This window comes from Calliphora vicina, chromosome 5 (assembly GCF_958450345.1).
Source record: "Calliphora vicina chromosome 5, idCalVici1.1, whole genome shotgun sequence".
Lineage (NCBI taxonomy): Eukaryota > Metazoa > Arthropoda > Insecta > Diptera > Calliphoridae > Calliphora > Calliphora vicina.
In genome coordinates this window covers 26,354,830-26,367,349 of record NC_088784.1, presented here as the reverse complement: position 1 = coordinate 26,367,349, position 12,520 = coordinate 26,354,830, and the positions used below count along the sequence as shown (strand labels likewise).

Sequence of the window (12,520 nt, the reverse complement as noted above, 5' to 3'; positions counted from 1 at the left end):
TTTAAATTGTTTTTAAAGTTTTTGAAAAAAACTAATTTTGAATTTAAAAAACAAGGAATTTAAAATTTAAGAACTGCTTATGAAATAGAATATAAACAAAGATAGGTCTCCTTGTTATCTCAACTTACCACTGATGTATAGTTAGAATCGGGACATTCATCATCCATAACATCTTCAGCATTGCCCGCTGTAATGGCCGTATGATTCACCATGGCCACAATGGCCACCGACATATTGGTACGCATCACATAGGCATTGGCCATGCCCAAAAAGAGCATAAACGTAACAAAGTAGCGGGTTTGGAAGAGACCTGAAATATTCAAAAAAAAAAGAAAATAAATTAATTTCAAACTTAAACACGTCATTATAATAAATATTGATCATGAGTTTTATTTTTTTCTAAACAACCCGGCAACAGTTTTATTTATTTTAATTTTATTATAAAAAACAGCTTAGCTTTGTATTTAATTAAACAATAAAAAGATTAGCTGTCTAACATAAAATTGATTTTGTCAATTTATAATTAATGTTCTAAAACGTTTTAGAATTTCTTAGAATTATGCCAAAAACCCACATGAATGATAAGAGTATAAGTGCGATCTTTAAGCCTATTATTAGTCATGTCTATATTTGAGGAAGTCGGAGCTTATACAATGCTACCAACTGTAGTGTAGCTGGAGAGATTTCCAAACTAAAAAAGATTTAGCACAATTATCTTAGTGTTAATAGAATATTAATTATTACCTTAAAATATGCTAAGTGCTATTTAAATACGTATACAAATACTAGTAGTTTTAAAAAGTAATGTATTCTTAAATAATTCATATTAAACCCATGACTTCACGTGTTGAAAAATAAAACTTTGGCCGGTTTTTTATCTATTTAAAATGCTGTGGGTGTTTTATATGTATATTTTTTCTATTTTGTAGCAAAAACATAAATTTCAACTTATCTTCATGATGCCTCGGGCAATGATCATAAATTATTCATATTCAGATTTGTATTTAATAAAATAATATGTTGGGATTGCCGCTATTTTGATAAGGCGGTTTATACATACATACAAATAAAAATATGTTTAATTTTAATATTCTATATTTAGAAATTTTAAAATAAAACACGTGTTTTACTGAAATTAAAAAAAAAGATTTAAATCAAGGCGAAATCATATAACGTGAATCCACATTACTTTTCTGTTGATTGTTGGGTTCTAGCGTCTGTCAAAGTTCGTTTTTATATTTCAATATCTATATATTCTATGCTTGTTAACGAAATATTTTTCATATAAATAGGTTACAACCAATATTCAATTATCCACACTATTTTGAATGTGTATTAAACAGTTTTTAATTTTTCATTTCTGTTTTTTGACATTTGGTAAGACCAATTGTTGTTTTTGTAGAACTGTTTTAACAGATTTAAATCAACAAGTTTAAGGGAATGCTAGTTGTAGGAAAAAAATAAAGGGAAGCTCTATTAATTTAAGCGGAGTCTCCATATTTAGTAATGAAAGTTAGATTAATTCAAATAATGTGATTTTTTTTTAAAAATAATGGAAATTTCCTGATATTTTATAAAAAATTTAAAAATTGCATTGCCAACTTTTATTTCAAAATCTTCTAAAATTGTTCAAATTTAAATTTTAAATGGTTTACAAATTACTTTTTCAATATATTTTGGAAAAGAAAAATCAATACATTGAAGATTGGTTTAAATTTTAAATCGCCATTGGCAACTTTTTGCAGAAAATGTTTAATTTTTTGGGAAAGCTGTAATTTATACAAAGTTTGAAACATTATAAAGTGTGTTATAATTTGATTTTAGGTTTATTTTTAACTAAAACTATTAAAAATTGGGGAAATTTGCTGTTAGTTTACACAATTTAAAGAATCGCATTGCCAACTAAAATTTCTATATCTCCTAAAATGGTTCAAAATTTAATTTTAAATGGCTTACAAATTACTTTTAAATATATTTAGTAAAAGAAGAATCAATATCTTGAAGATTGGTTTAATCTTTAATTCGCCATTGCCAACTTTAAGAAGAAAATATTTAATTTTTTTTTTTGGAAAACTGTAATTTATACAAAGTTTGAACATTATAAAATGTATTTTAATTTGTTTATAGGTTTATTTTGGTTAAATCTATTAAAAATGATGGAAATTTGCTGTTATTTTACAAAATTTAAAAAAATCGCATTGCCAACTAAAATTTCAAGATCTCCTAAAATGGTTCAAAATTAGCTTTTAAATATATTTAGAAATATAAGAATCAATATCTTGAAGATTTGGCTAATTTTTAATTAGGCATTGCCAACCTTAACTGGAAAGTCCTAAAATTTGTTTACGAACTGTAAAATTTACAATGTTTCAAACGTTATAAAATATATTTTAATTTGTATATAAGTTCATTTTAATGAAAACTATTAAAAATAAGAAACAATTTCTGTTAATTTGCAAAATTTTAAAAAATCGCATTGCCAACCCAATTTTTTAAATATTCTAAAATTAATTAAAATTTATTTTAAATATATTTTGGAAGTAAAGAAGTCAAGATCTGTATGATTTTTTAAGATTAAGTTAATTTTTGATTAAGGCATTGCCAACCAAACTTTTAAAATATTTAAATTTTCTTCTTTTATTTCATTAATGAAGTTTAAAATTTTTTTTTAATATTTCATTTCTACTCCACTGTTGAAAACCCTTTCCCCTCCCCCACTTTATTATATTTTCATGTGGGTTTTTTTAATGAAATTTCTGGTAGCCCAGATTGAGCAGTAGATTACGTCTTTCATTATGGTCTAATTGTGATAACGTCATTTGGGGGAAAATATAACAATTTTCATACATATGTCGCATTATGATTATATAAACAATTAGTCAACTTGAATATTGTGCTATTTATATTTAAATGAATATTATTATTTTGTTGTTGACTATATTATATTACTAAGCTAAAAAATAAACCAGTAAACAAATTTTCATGAAGAAAAATTACTAAAAAAAATGTTATATTTCAAGCAAAATAAGAAAACACTTTTTGTATAAAAAAGGGACTTTTCAACGGAATTATAAGTTTTTGATAAAGTGTAGATTTCTTCTTTGTTTTAAAAAATGTCAGTATTATTGCGTCAAGTTGTCAGTACTCTTGCTTATGGTCAACTTGTTTCAAGTTTTGTTGAATATTATAAAGTACTTCAGAAATGTCTGCCATAATTTTTTTTATAACTGATTTAATTTCAAATTGAAACACTTAAGAATGTTGATGTGCACGTGTTAAATGCAACATTTTGTTGATTTATGAAATTCCTTATCATTTCTATAAACTAAATTTGTTTTTAAGACCTTATTGTCAATATTTTTAATTAATTATCAGTTCCAAGTGAAAATACAAGTATTGTTTAGAAAGCAATGAAAGTAGTAGCAAATTTAATGAATTTTTTTTTAATAAAACAAGTAGAAAATATAAATTTAATATTTATAACAGTAAAACTTAAACTATTTTGCTAATTAGTTTATTATTTTACGTAAATAAATGCAATAAAAATAATGCTGACTAAATGTCTACTTTAAATAAATAAGAATTTTTATTAATAAGGAAAACAAAGCAATTTAAATTAGCAATTTCCGTTTAAATAACTAAACCATAAATAAAGTTACATAGTAGGCATAACTGAAATACTTTTGAATTGTTACAAACTACAAAACACGTGTCAATAAGTTGAACCCATTGTAAACAAAGCTTTTAATTCCTGAGTAAATTCAAGTGTCAAGTTAACACTGCTAATCCTAACAAACTTAATAACTCTTTTCAAAAAATTATAACTCAAAAACTAACACCTTTTTCTTCATTTGTCAATTATATTACAAAGATTTATGTTTAAATTAAATTATTTTGATTTATGGCTAATAAATTTCATCACTCTTTCATCGTTCATTGTTTAATTGTCACTTTAAGTCAATTGATATGGAATATTTTTAATTTAACTGTCATTTCTATAAAATGGAAATATTTTTTGCTAGTGTATTTAAACAAACTGTAAAATTAATATATTGACAAGTGTCAATTGAAGTGGGATTGGAAAATATAATAGTGTTATATATTTTCTTTACATAATTAATTAAATTTTATTTTATTTACAAAACAAGTACTGACGTATTGTTTGTATTAAAATTTCCCTTAGGCAATCACAAAAATTGTAGTTATTTGCTATATATTGACTTATAATTTGAGTGATAGACATAATTAGTTTTATTTTTTTGTATATTCTAAGCAATAACTCAATTTGATAATAATTAGGGGTCAAAGTTCTATATAAAAATAGAATTATTGTTATTGATTATGTTTAGATCACAGTTTAGGTTAAAGAAAAATGTTGAAATATAATTGTGAAAATAAATAATTTTACTTCAAAAATTGCTAATTTTTTGTTAATATTATTGTAAATATTTGAAAATAAAGTATTTTCTATTTCAATTAAACAAGCGTGTATCATTCAAGTCATTTCTATTAAAAATAATATAAATTTTGTTTTATTTTACTTTATATGGAAAATCGCATTGCCAACTCCAAATTGTTGAAAACCTTGAAAATGTTTAGAATTTCTACTTTTAAATATATTTTGGATTAAATGAAATCGGGTCTAGAATGTTTATGAATGGATTGAATTACCAACCTTATAATCAACGGGAATTTGCTAATATTTTACATTATATAGAACATTTGATAGAAATTGTTTTTAAATTTACTTTCGAGTTGCCAACATATTATGGAAATTATTTAAAATATGCCAAACAACCCTTATGTTTATTTTTAACATGAATGGTACAGTTATTTGTAAAATATTTACTTTTTTAAGAAGTTTTAAAAATCGAGTTGCCAACTTAAATTTCAAAATATTTTAGAATTGATTAAAATTATGTCTAGAAGTAGGATTTGCTGTAGCTTACCAATGGTTCTATTCATTTTTATGTATTTAAGTTAATTTATTAATTTTGCGTTGCCAACGTAAAAACCTAATTGCCTCCCTAGAAGTCAAAAAATCTTAAAATTTTTAAAAATTATGTCTACTGGTAATGCTTGTTGCTGTTTATTATAATTTCTAAGAATTTTTAGTCACTTAAGTTAACTTCATAAATTTGCGTTTCCAACTTTAATATTCAATTTCCTCAAAACAGTTTGGAAATGTAATAATAGCATTATTGTTGACCAGTGTAATAATATTAGACTTTTTCACAAATTGTTAGTTGTCAATCACAATATTTAAATTGTTAATTTGTGAATATTTAAACCATTTAGTAGAAACTAACGAATTCCTCGAAGAAAATCTTTGAATATACAATTTACAAACTTTGAGTTGCCAATTAGAATACTTAAATTGTTAATTTGTAAATATTAAAAGCATTTTGTGGAAAAGACATGAACATTGTTGAGTTAATTAACTTTTTTTTGACAAGTAGTAAAAAATAAAGAATTCTCCGAAGAAAATATTTGAAATATAAAAAAATCTTGCTATTTTAAATAACATACAAACTTTGAGTTGCCAATTAGAATATTTAAATTATTAATTTGTTAATATTAAAAGCATTTTGTGCAAAAACCAGAATTTTGACCCAAAATCTTTTGGAAAACATGAAAATTGTGGAATTAATTAATTTTTTTGGCCAATTTGTAGGATTTTGATTAAAAATTTTTATTTAAAATTCTAAAATTTTCTTCGAATTTGGAAGATGTTAAAAACTACACATGACCAATTTTAAATGCATATTAATGTATATTTTCGAATTTTCTAAAATAAAAATTGTTTGAAAAATCGCATTACCAACACTTTAAAGCCTTTAAATAGCTGCAAAATTATATTTCACAAATTATTAACTAAGTATGTAAGTGTATTTAAGTAAACTCCTTCGAATATAACTGTAATTTGCTAATATTAATAAGTATTTGGAAAATCGCATTACCAACCACTTATTTAAAAGTCTTCAAGAGTGCTTCAAAATAAATTTTAAATATAATTTACTATGAATGTAAGGGTATTTATGTAAACTTTCTTAAAAATAATTATAATTTTCTAATATTAATAACAATTAGGAAAATCGCATTGCCATTACAAAATTTTTAAATCCATTGGAACTGATCTAAGTTGAGTTTAAATATAATTTAAAACGTTCAATCAATATTTAAAGTGTATTTGAGTAAAATCCCATGAAAATAACTATGATTCTTTAATATTAATAATAATTTAGAAAATAGCATTGGCAATGCCTAGTCTAAAATCTCTTGGAAATGTTACAAAATTAAATTTAAATATAACTTAATAAAAGAAATCAAGTTTAAACCATTTTTCTTTAAATTAAAATAAGTTTTTAACCTCGTATTGCCAAACTATTCTTTAAAAGTAGCTAAAAACAGATTTTATAGGAATAAATAAAATGTAAGAAATTACTATATTTTGAAGGTATTCAATATTAACAAATTTAAATTTTCCAATTAACAATTGCTAAAAAACTTTATAAAGTTAACTTCAAATGTGCTTTCAAATCTGAAACTTTTTAATTTAACATTGCCCACTTAATAAATTAATAACTGTACTTCATAACAGTTAAATTTGCCTTTAGATTTTATTTAAAAAAAATAATTTTGCCTATTCATAATTGCTAAAAATCTTAATAAAAGTTTTACTTCAAATAATTCAAAAATTGCCAGCATTTTTAAACTTTATAAATTAATTTTCGAATAAATTTCTGATTTTTTCTTTCTTATAATAAAATTTGCTTATTTTTGAAACGTTTTAGTCTTTAAACAATTACACACACACCCATACATTTGTTAATTTCTATATGTGGTACACGAGTGGTTGGTCGCCTGTCTATTGCACAATAGAAATGTTTCGTAAATGTAGAGAAAAAGCACGTGAAAAAACTAAATTTATAATGTCTTTATATAAAAACAATTTCAATTTTAAAAATATACAAAATAAAAAAAAATTTAACAAATAAATCACCTCTGGGTCGATTTTCCTCGAAAATCTCATTAAAGCTATTTTGATCCCACACCAGGACATGACCGTTACGTTCACGATTTTCTGGTTGACGTGCAGGCATTTTTGTAAATTTTTTGTTGATTTGTTGTAAATAATTTATGAGATATTTAAACTTAAATTTAACACTTAACACAATGTATTTTGTTTAAAGAAAAACTAAGCGTATTTTTAGTTTTGAAATAAAATTTCGTTATTTGGTTTAAAATTTTTGGACGTTTTTAAAACAAGACGCGTGTTTTTTTTATTTTTATTTTTATTTTATTTTGTTGGTTAAAAAGTATTAAATACACTTTTTACGCACACGTTTAAACCATTTCATGTTCTACCGTAAAGTTCTTAAAAATTTCAACATTTTTTTATAGCAAATTTAGTTTTTCAAAATGGTCGTTGTTGAAGAATAAATTATTTGCGTTTATTTTATTTGTGTTGTAGTTTGAATTTATTTAAATTTGTTGGCTTTTGCGCTTTGTCATTTACTACTGTCTCCGTAAATGATTTTATTTAAACTGATTTCAATATTTTCTAAAGAATTTCTAAAATGCTTTAGTTTTTAAACTGAAATGTGCTTTTTTCTTAAATTCTTGTGTTTGTGTTTTTCTATTTTATTTAATTTTTGCGGCTGCTAGTTGTTGTTTTATTTTACAGCTTGTTCTTCTTAAGTTGTTATTGACGATGGCTGTTGGTTTCCTCTCCACTTCGTCGTAATTGAGTAAATATTACGGAAATGCTTTTTTTAAATATTGTTGTAATTTTCGCTTGATTGCAATTTTTTTTTGAAAATTTTTATATTTTCAAAAATTTCTTTTAAATGTAATTTATTATTATGTATTTTAAGAAAAGTTTAAATTTTTCAATTTGTTGTCTTGCTATTTCTACTATTTGGCGCGCGTTCTATAGACCAACTGACACTTGTCTATCGGTTACGCCAAAGTTTTTATCGTCTCGTCGCTTTTTTGCTGCTGTTCTTTAACGATCTGTTGTTGTTTCAGTGAGAGTGTATGTGTGTGTAAATTTGTTGTTTTGCGAGGGGCAGTCAAGGGGGCCCGGTTTCTTTGCTTGTTTCGTGTGTTTTTATTATGGTTTGTTGTTATTGTGTTTTTGCAAAAGCTTTTTGGGGCTTTTGGGTGAAATGTAAAGGGAAGTTTATATGTTAACGTGTTGTTATTGTTATAATTGTTGTTGTTTTTGTTTGTTTTCTATCCATTGACGCTCGTTTTTCAACAAAACTGTATTTTTTTGGGGGGGTTTGTGCTCGGGTTTTTTCTACGGTAGAGTAAGTAGTTTTGTTAAAAAATGACACAGCCACTATAAATGTTAATTAACTTTTAAGGTGTGATTGAAATTGTTAATAAAACTTTTAGGGAATTGTTAATGACTTTTACAATTGAGAGTAATTAAGCTGGAAATGCGTATTTAATAATAAATTAAATTAAATGAAAAATTTGCAACTCCGGGGTAGAAGAATTTTGATCATTAAATTAAATTTGAATATTTTTTAAATCTCTTGAAAATTTGCATTTGCATTGCCAAATGTAATAAAGAATTTTTATTTAAAATAAAGTTTTTTTGTTTCAGAATCAATATCTAAAGATTTTCTAAAAAATAATTAAATTTGTTGTTCCGGATTGCCAAAATAAATATGAAAATCTTTTAAAAGTTTTAAAGAAAGTCGAGTTTACTCTAACTAAAAAATATTTATTTGAAAATCCTTTTGAAAGTCATAATTTTTTTTTTAAATTAACTAAAAAACTTTTATTTTAAAACGATCTTGAAAATCATAAATTTTGTTTTTAAATTAATTTAATTAAATGCTTTTTATTACATATTTAAATACGTGTCAGTAAAATCTATTGAAAGTAATTTAAATTTTCTAAAATTAAAATTTATTTAAAAGAATCTCATTGCCAATTTTGATTTAGAAGCATAAAACTGCTTCAAATATAATTTACTCTATATGTAAAGAGTATTTTGATTAAAATCACTTGAAAACAATAATAATTTTCTGATATTATTAGAAACTTAAAAATCGCATTGCCAACTCATAGTTTAAAATCTCTTTCAAATGTATTAAAGTTGTCTTTAATTATAAATAACTAAATTAAATAATTATTAAAAGTGAATTTGAGGAAAAATTAGTAGACATATAAATAAAAAGAAATATAAATTGTAAAGAAATCGAATTTAAAACATTTTTCTTTACATTAAACTAAATTTGTAAGTTCGCATTGCCAACCTATTCATTAAAAGTAACTAATAAACAGATAAATTTGGCCTATAAACTTAATAAAATAAATTAAATGCAACGCATTAATAATGAAATAATATTTATTATTAATATTAAATAAAATTATTAAAAACTATTTTACTTCAAAGAATTAGTTAATAAAAAAAGTTAATGAAAGTAAAAAATGTTTAGCAAATAACTATTTCTATTAGGATTTAGTTGGCAACGATATGTATACATATTAATATAATAATTAATTTTCAAGTTTGTTATTAATTAAAATCATCAATTAATCTGAAATTTCTTAACATCCTCATAATAATGTGTATTAAAAAATAAATAATGTATATAAAAAATTGGCAACTCGTGGACATTACCAATAGTACAATAGATTAAATTAAAAATAAAGTTATTGGCAGGAATATTTTTCAATAATTGACAAACAAAAAAAAACTCTATAGTTGGCAACTCCTGGATATTGCCAGTTAATGGGATGAATATTATTCAATATTTGAAATTTCTTTTTTCAAAAATTTGGCCAAAATCTCTATAGTTGGCAACGCTATACATATATATTTTTTTAACGCTTTATTTATTGAATCTGGCTTTTATAGACCTTACAACAAGTATTTAAATCTTATAACTAAAATTAAAACTATTTGCTCTTCAACAAGAGAGCCTTCATGGTTAGCGGGATGATAGATCTGCTCTACGGAGCCTGGATCAAGTTTGGATCTACACAAGTTGGGTGGTTTTTAAATAATAAAGAATATGCAAGTTTTTTGGTTTGTTGTCACATAAAATCAAAAATTGTTGCCTCATATCAATTGGAAAATAGTTCGCAACAATGCATAAGAATGTTCAGATACATATAAATAAACTACAAATATAGTTGGCAATTCTTCTGCATTGCCAATAGTATATACAAATAGTACATTTAACTAGTTATTTGAAATAGAATTGTTTAAATCTGTAGTCAAAGGGAAGAGTTGCTTATCATGAAGATCGTGAAAATCATTATAGTCCGACTTAAATCTTTTTTTTTTCAAAACCGAATCTATTATTCAACCGAAATTTTTAAATTTTAATCGATGGAAATCAAATAATTTGTGGTGTTTACTCATTATTGAGGCTAGTTATTTGAAATAGAATTGTTTAAATCTGTAGTCAAAGGGAAGAGTTGCTTATCATGAAGATCGTGAAAATCATTATAGTCCGATTTAAATCTATTTTTTTTTTAAAACCGAATCTATTATTCAACCGAAATTTTTAAATTTTAATCGATGGAAATCAAATAATTTGTGGTGTTTACTCATTATTGAGGCTGTGTCTATGTACATAGTTGGCAACGCTACACATTTAATTATTTTCCTTTAATATGAGTAAATTATCCGAATTTAGAAGATAAATTAAGCTTAGAATTCACAACTCAATAGAATATATGCTTTCTTTCTCTAAAATTGGTTGTCAAATGTCAAAGTTAATATTTTATAAAATTCTTTATTTTATTTAAATGTTACTAATTTTTATTTTACAAAATATTGACGATTATAACTTAAATAATATTTTAAAACTTCCCTACCTAAACAAATTACTACAATTTTGACATTTGTCCAACGATTTAATTGAATGATAGGGCTTTTAGTTTATTTATTTGAATAAAGGTCATCCTCAAACATAGTTATGAACTTAAGGAGACACAAAATTTAAAAATTTAGAAAAATATTAAAAAAAATTTAAATCATTTATATTCAAGTCTTTTTTTAACCAGCTATTTTTTCTATTAATTTAAAACTATTTTTATATTTAAATATTATTAATTATATGCTGACTTGCGAAATAATTGTTCAAATCAAAATTTTCAATAATTTTTGTTAGTTTTTTGTATTTGTTTTATTACGTTTTGTTTTCGAAATTCAATGATTGAATTTTGCCAATTTTTTGTCAACTGTTTCCAACTACTGATATTATAATTTATACACATGTATATATTAAAAACAAAAATCGGAAAGTTTTTTTTTTATACTGTGGTGTTTTTGATTTAAATTATTAAAGCATGTGTTGTTGGGCTGGCAGATTTAAAATAAAAAATTAAACAACAACAAAGAACTATTATTCCATAAAATTAAATATTTGAAAATTTGAATGTTTGTGTTTTTTGGGTTGATTTCAAATTCAAATAATCCAATGGGCACGTAAGTAAGATGTGCGATAGATAGCTAGATGATGGGATGGTTAGATGATGATAGGCTAGCTACTTGGTGTGTTATAAATGTGATGGTGTGTAGATAGATACATATACATATATTTTTGGTCAAAGTCACGAGATCTTTTTTAGTATAGTTTTATTTTTGCTTATTTTATTTTTGTGTTATTTTTTTATTATTTAAAGCAACAATAAAATTTATTGTATTTTTTTTGTTAAGTATTTAAAGTCCATTATTATGAGTAGATTTTTTTTCTACTTTATAAATTTGTTTTAAAGCTAAACAATTATTTTATGTTTTAGGTAAATAAGTTCAAAATTGAATATTTTGGTTATTTATTGCAAAATTTTGCTACTATAATAAATAATTTAACAATGAGATGATTTCTATTTTAGATTTTATAAATTTTTACGTTTTTATAGATTTTTGCTAAAGACGTAAGCAAATAATTTGAAAAATATTTAAAAGAAAAACAAATATATTGAAAGTAAATGTCACTAGCTAAATATACCACTCCCTGGTTCCCTCAAAAATAAATTTTATGCTTTTTCTTGAAACACAAACAACACTCTCAATAGTTTTTTATTGTTAAGCTTTTTTTTGACGCAATTGTCTTAATCAGCTGATGAACAAAACAGTTTGTAGCCGTTTTTTTTATGATGCCTGTTTAAAGATCTCTTGAAAATCTCTTTTAGCTTGATCACGTTGTGTTTTCTTGAAAATCATTCATTCAAAATTTCTTTTCTCGTTTGTTTTTATGACTCAATTTCATTCATTCGTGTCGTTGTCTTAAGTTAATATCCGACCTACCCCTTCACGAGATAGCGTCAGAGTTATATAACTTATTTTATTTGGTTTAAATTTAGATACAAACGATCGCGTATGCTTTCTTTTTAGGGGCCACTTTAAGACAAATTTTTGGTTGTTTTTAATTTGTTTAAGTTATTTTCGAAAGAATTTGAAAAATGTTGTACTTTTAGCGCCCAATATTAAGTGTTAGAGAAATTTTTATAATTTTGATGGTTTCAATAAAAATAAATTTAATTT

The 12,520-nt window shown here is 23.8% G+C and overlaps 1 protein-coding gene across 2 annotated transcripts in view; it reads right to left on the bottom strand.

Annotated features, from left to right (window-relative positions):
- The window catches only part of Picot (putative inorganic phosphate cotransporter protein picot), a 42,388-nt gene that overhangs the window by 2,807 nt on the left and 27,061 nt on the right, over positions 1-12,520 (bottom strand). Inside the window, exons 1-2 of one of the 2 annotated variants that reach the window (XM_065510902.1) lie at positions 7,004-7,160; positions 129-310 (exon numbers count right to left, since the gene is read on the bottom strand). In XM_065510902.1, coding sequence (XP_065366974.1) covers positions 129-310; positions 7,004-7,103 — 282 coding nt within the window. In that variant the 5' untranslated portion in view covers positions 7,104-7,160. Of the gene's footprint in view, positions 1-128; positions 311-7,003; positions 7,161-12,520 lie in introns of those variants that run through there. The other variant, XM_065510903.1, reaches the window with a different exon arrangement.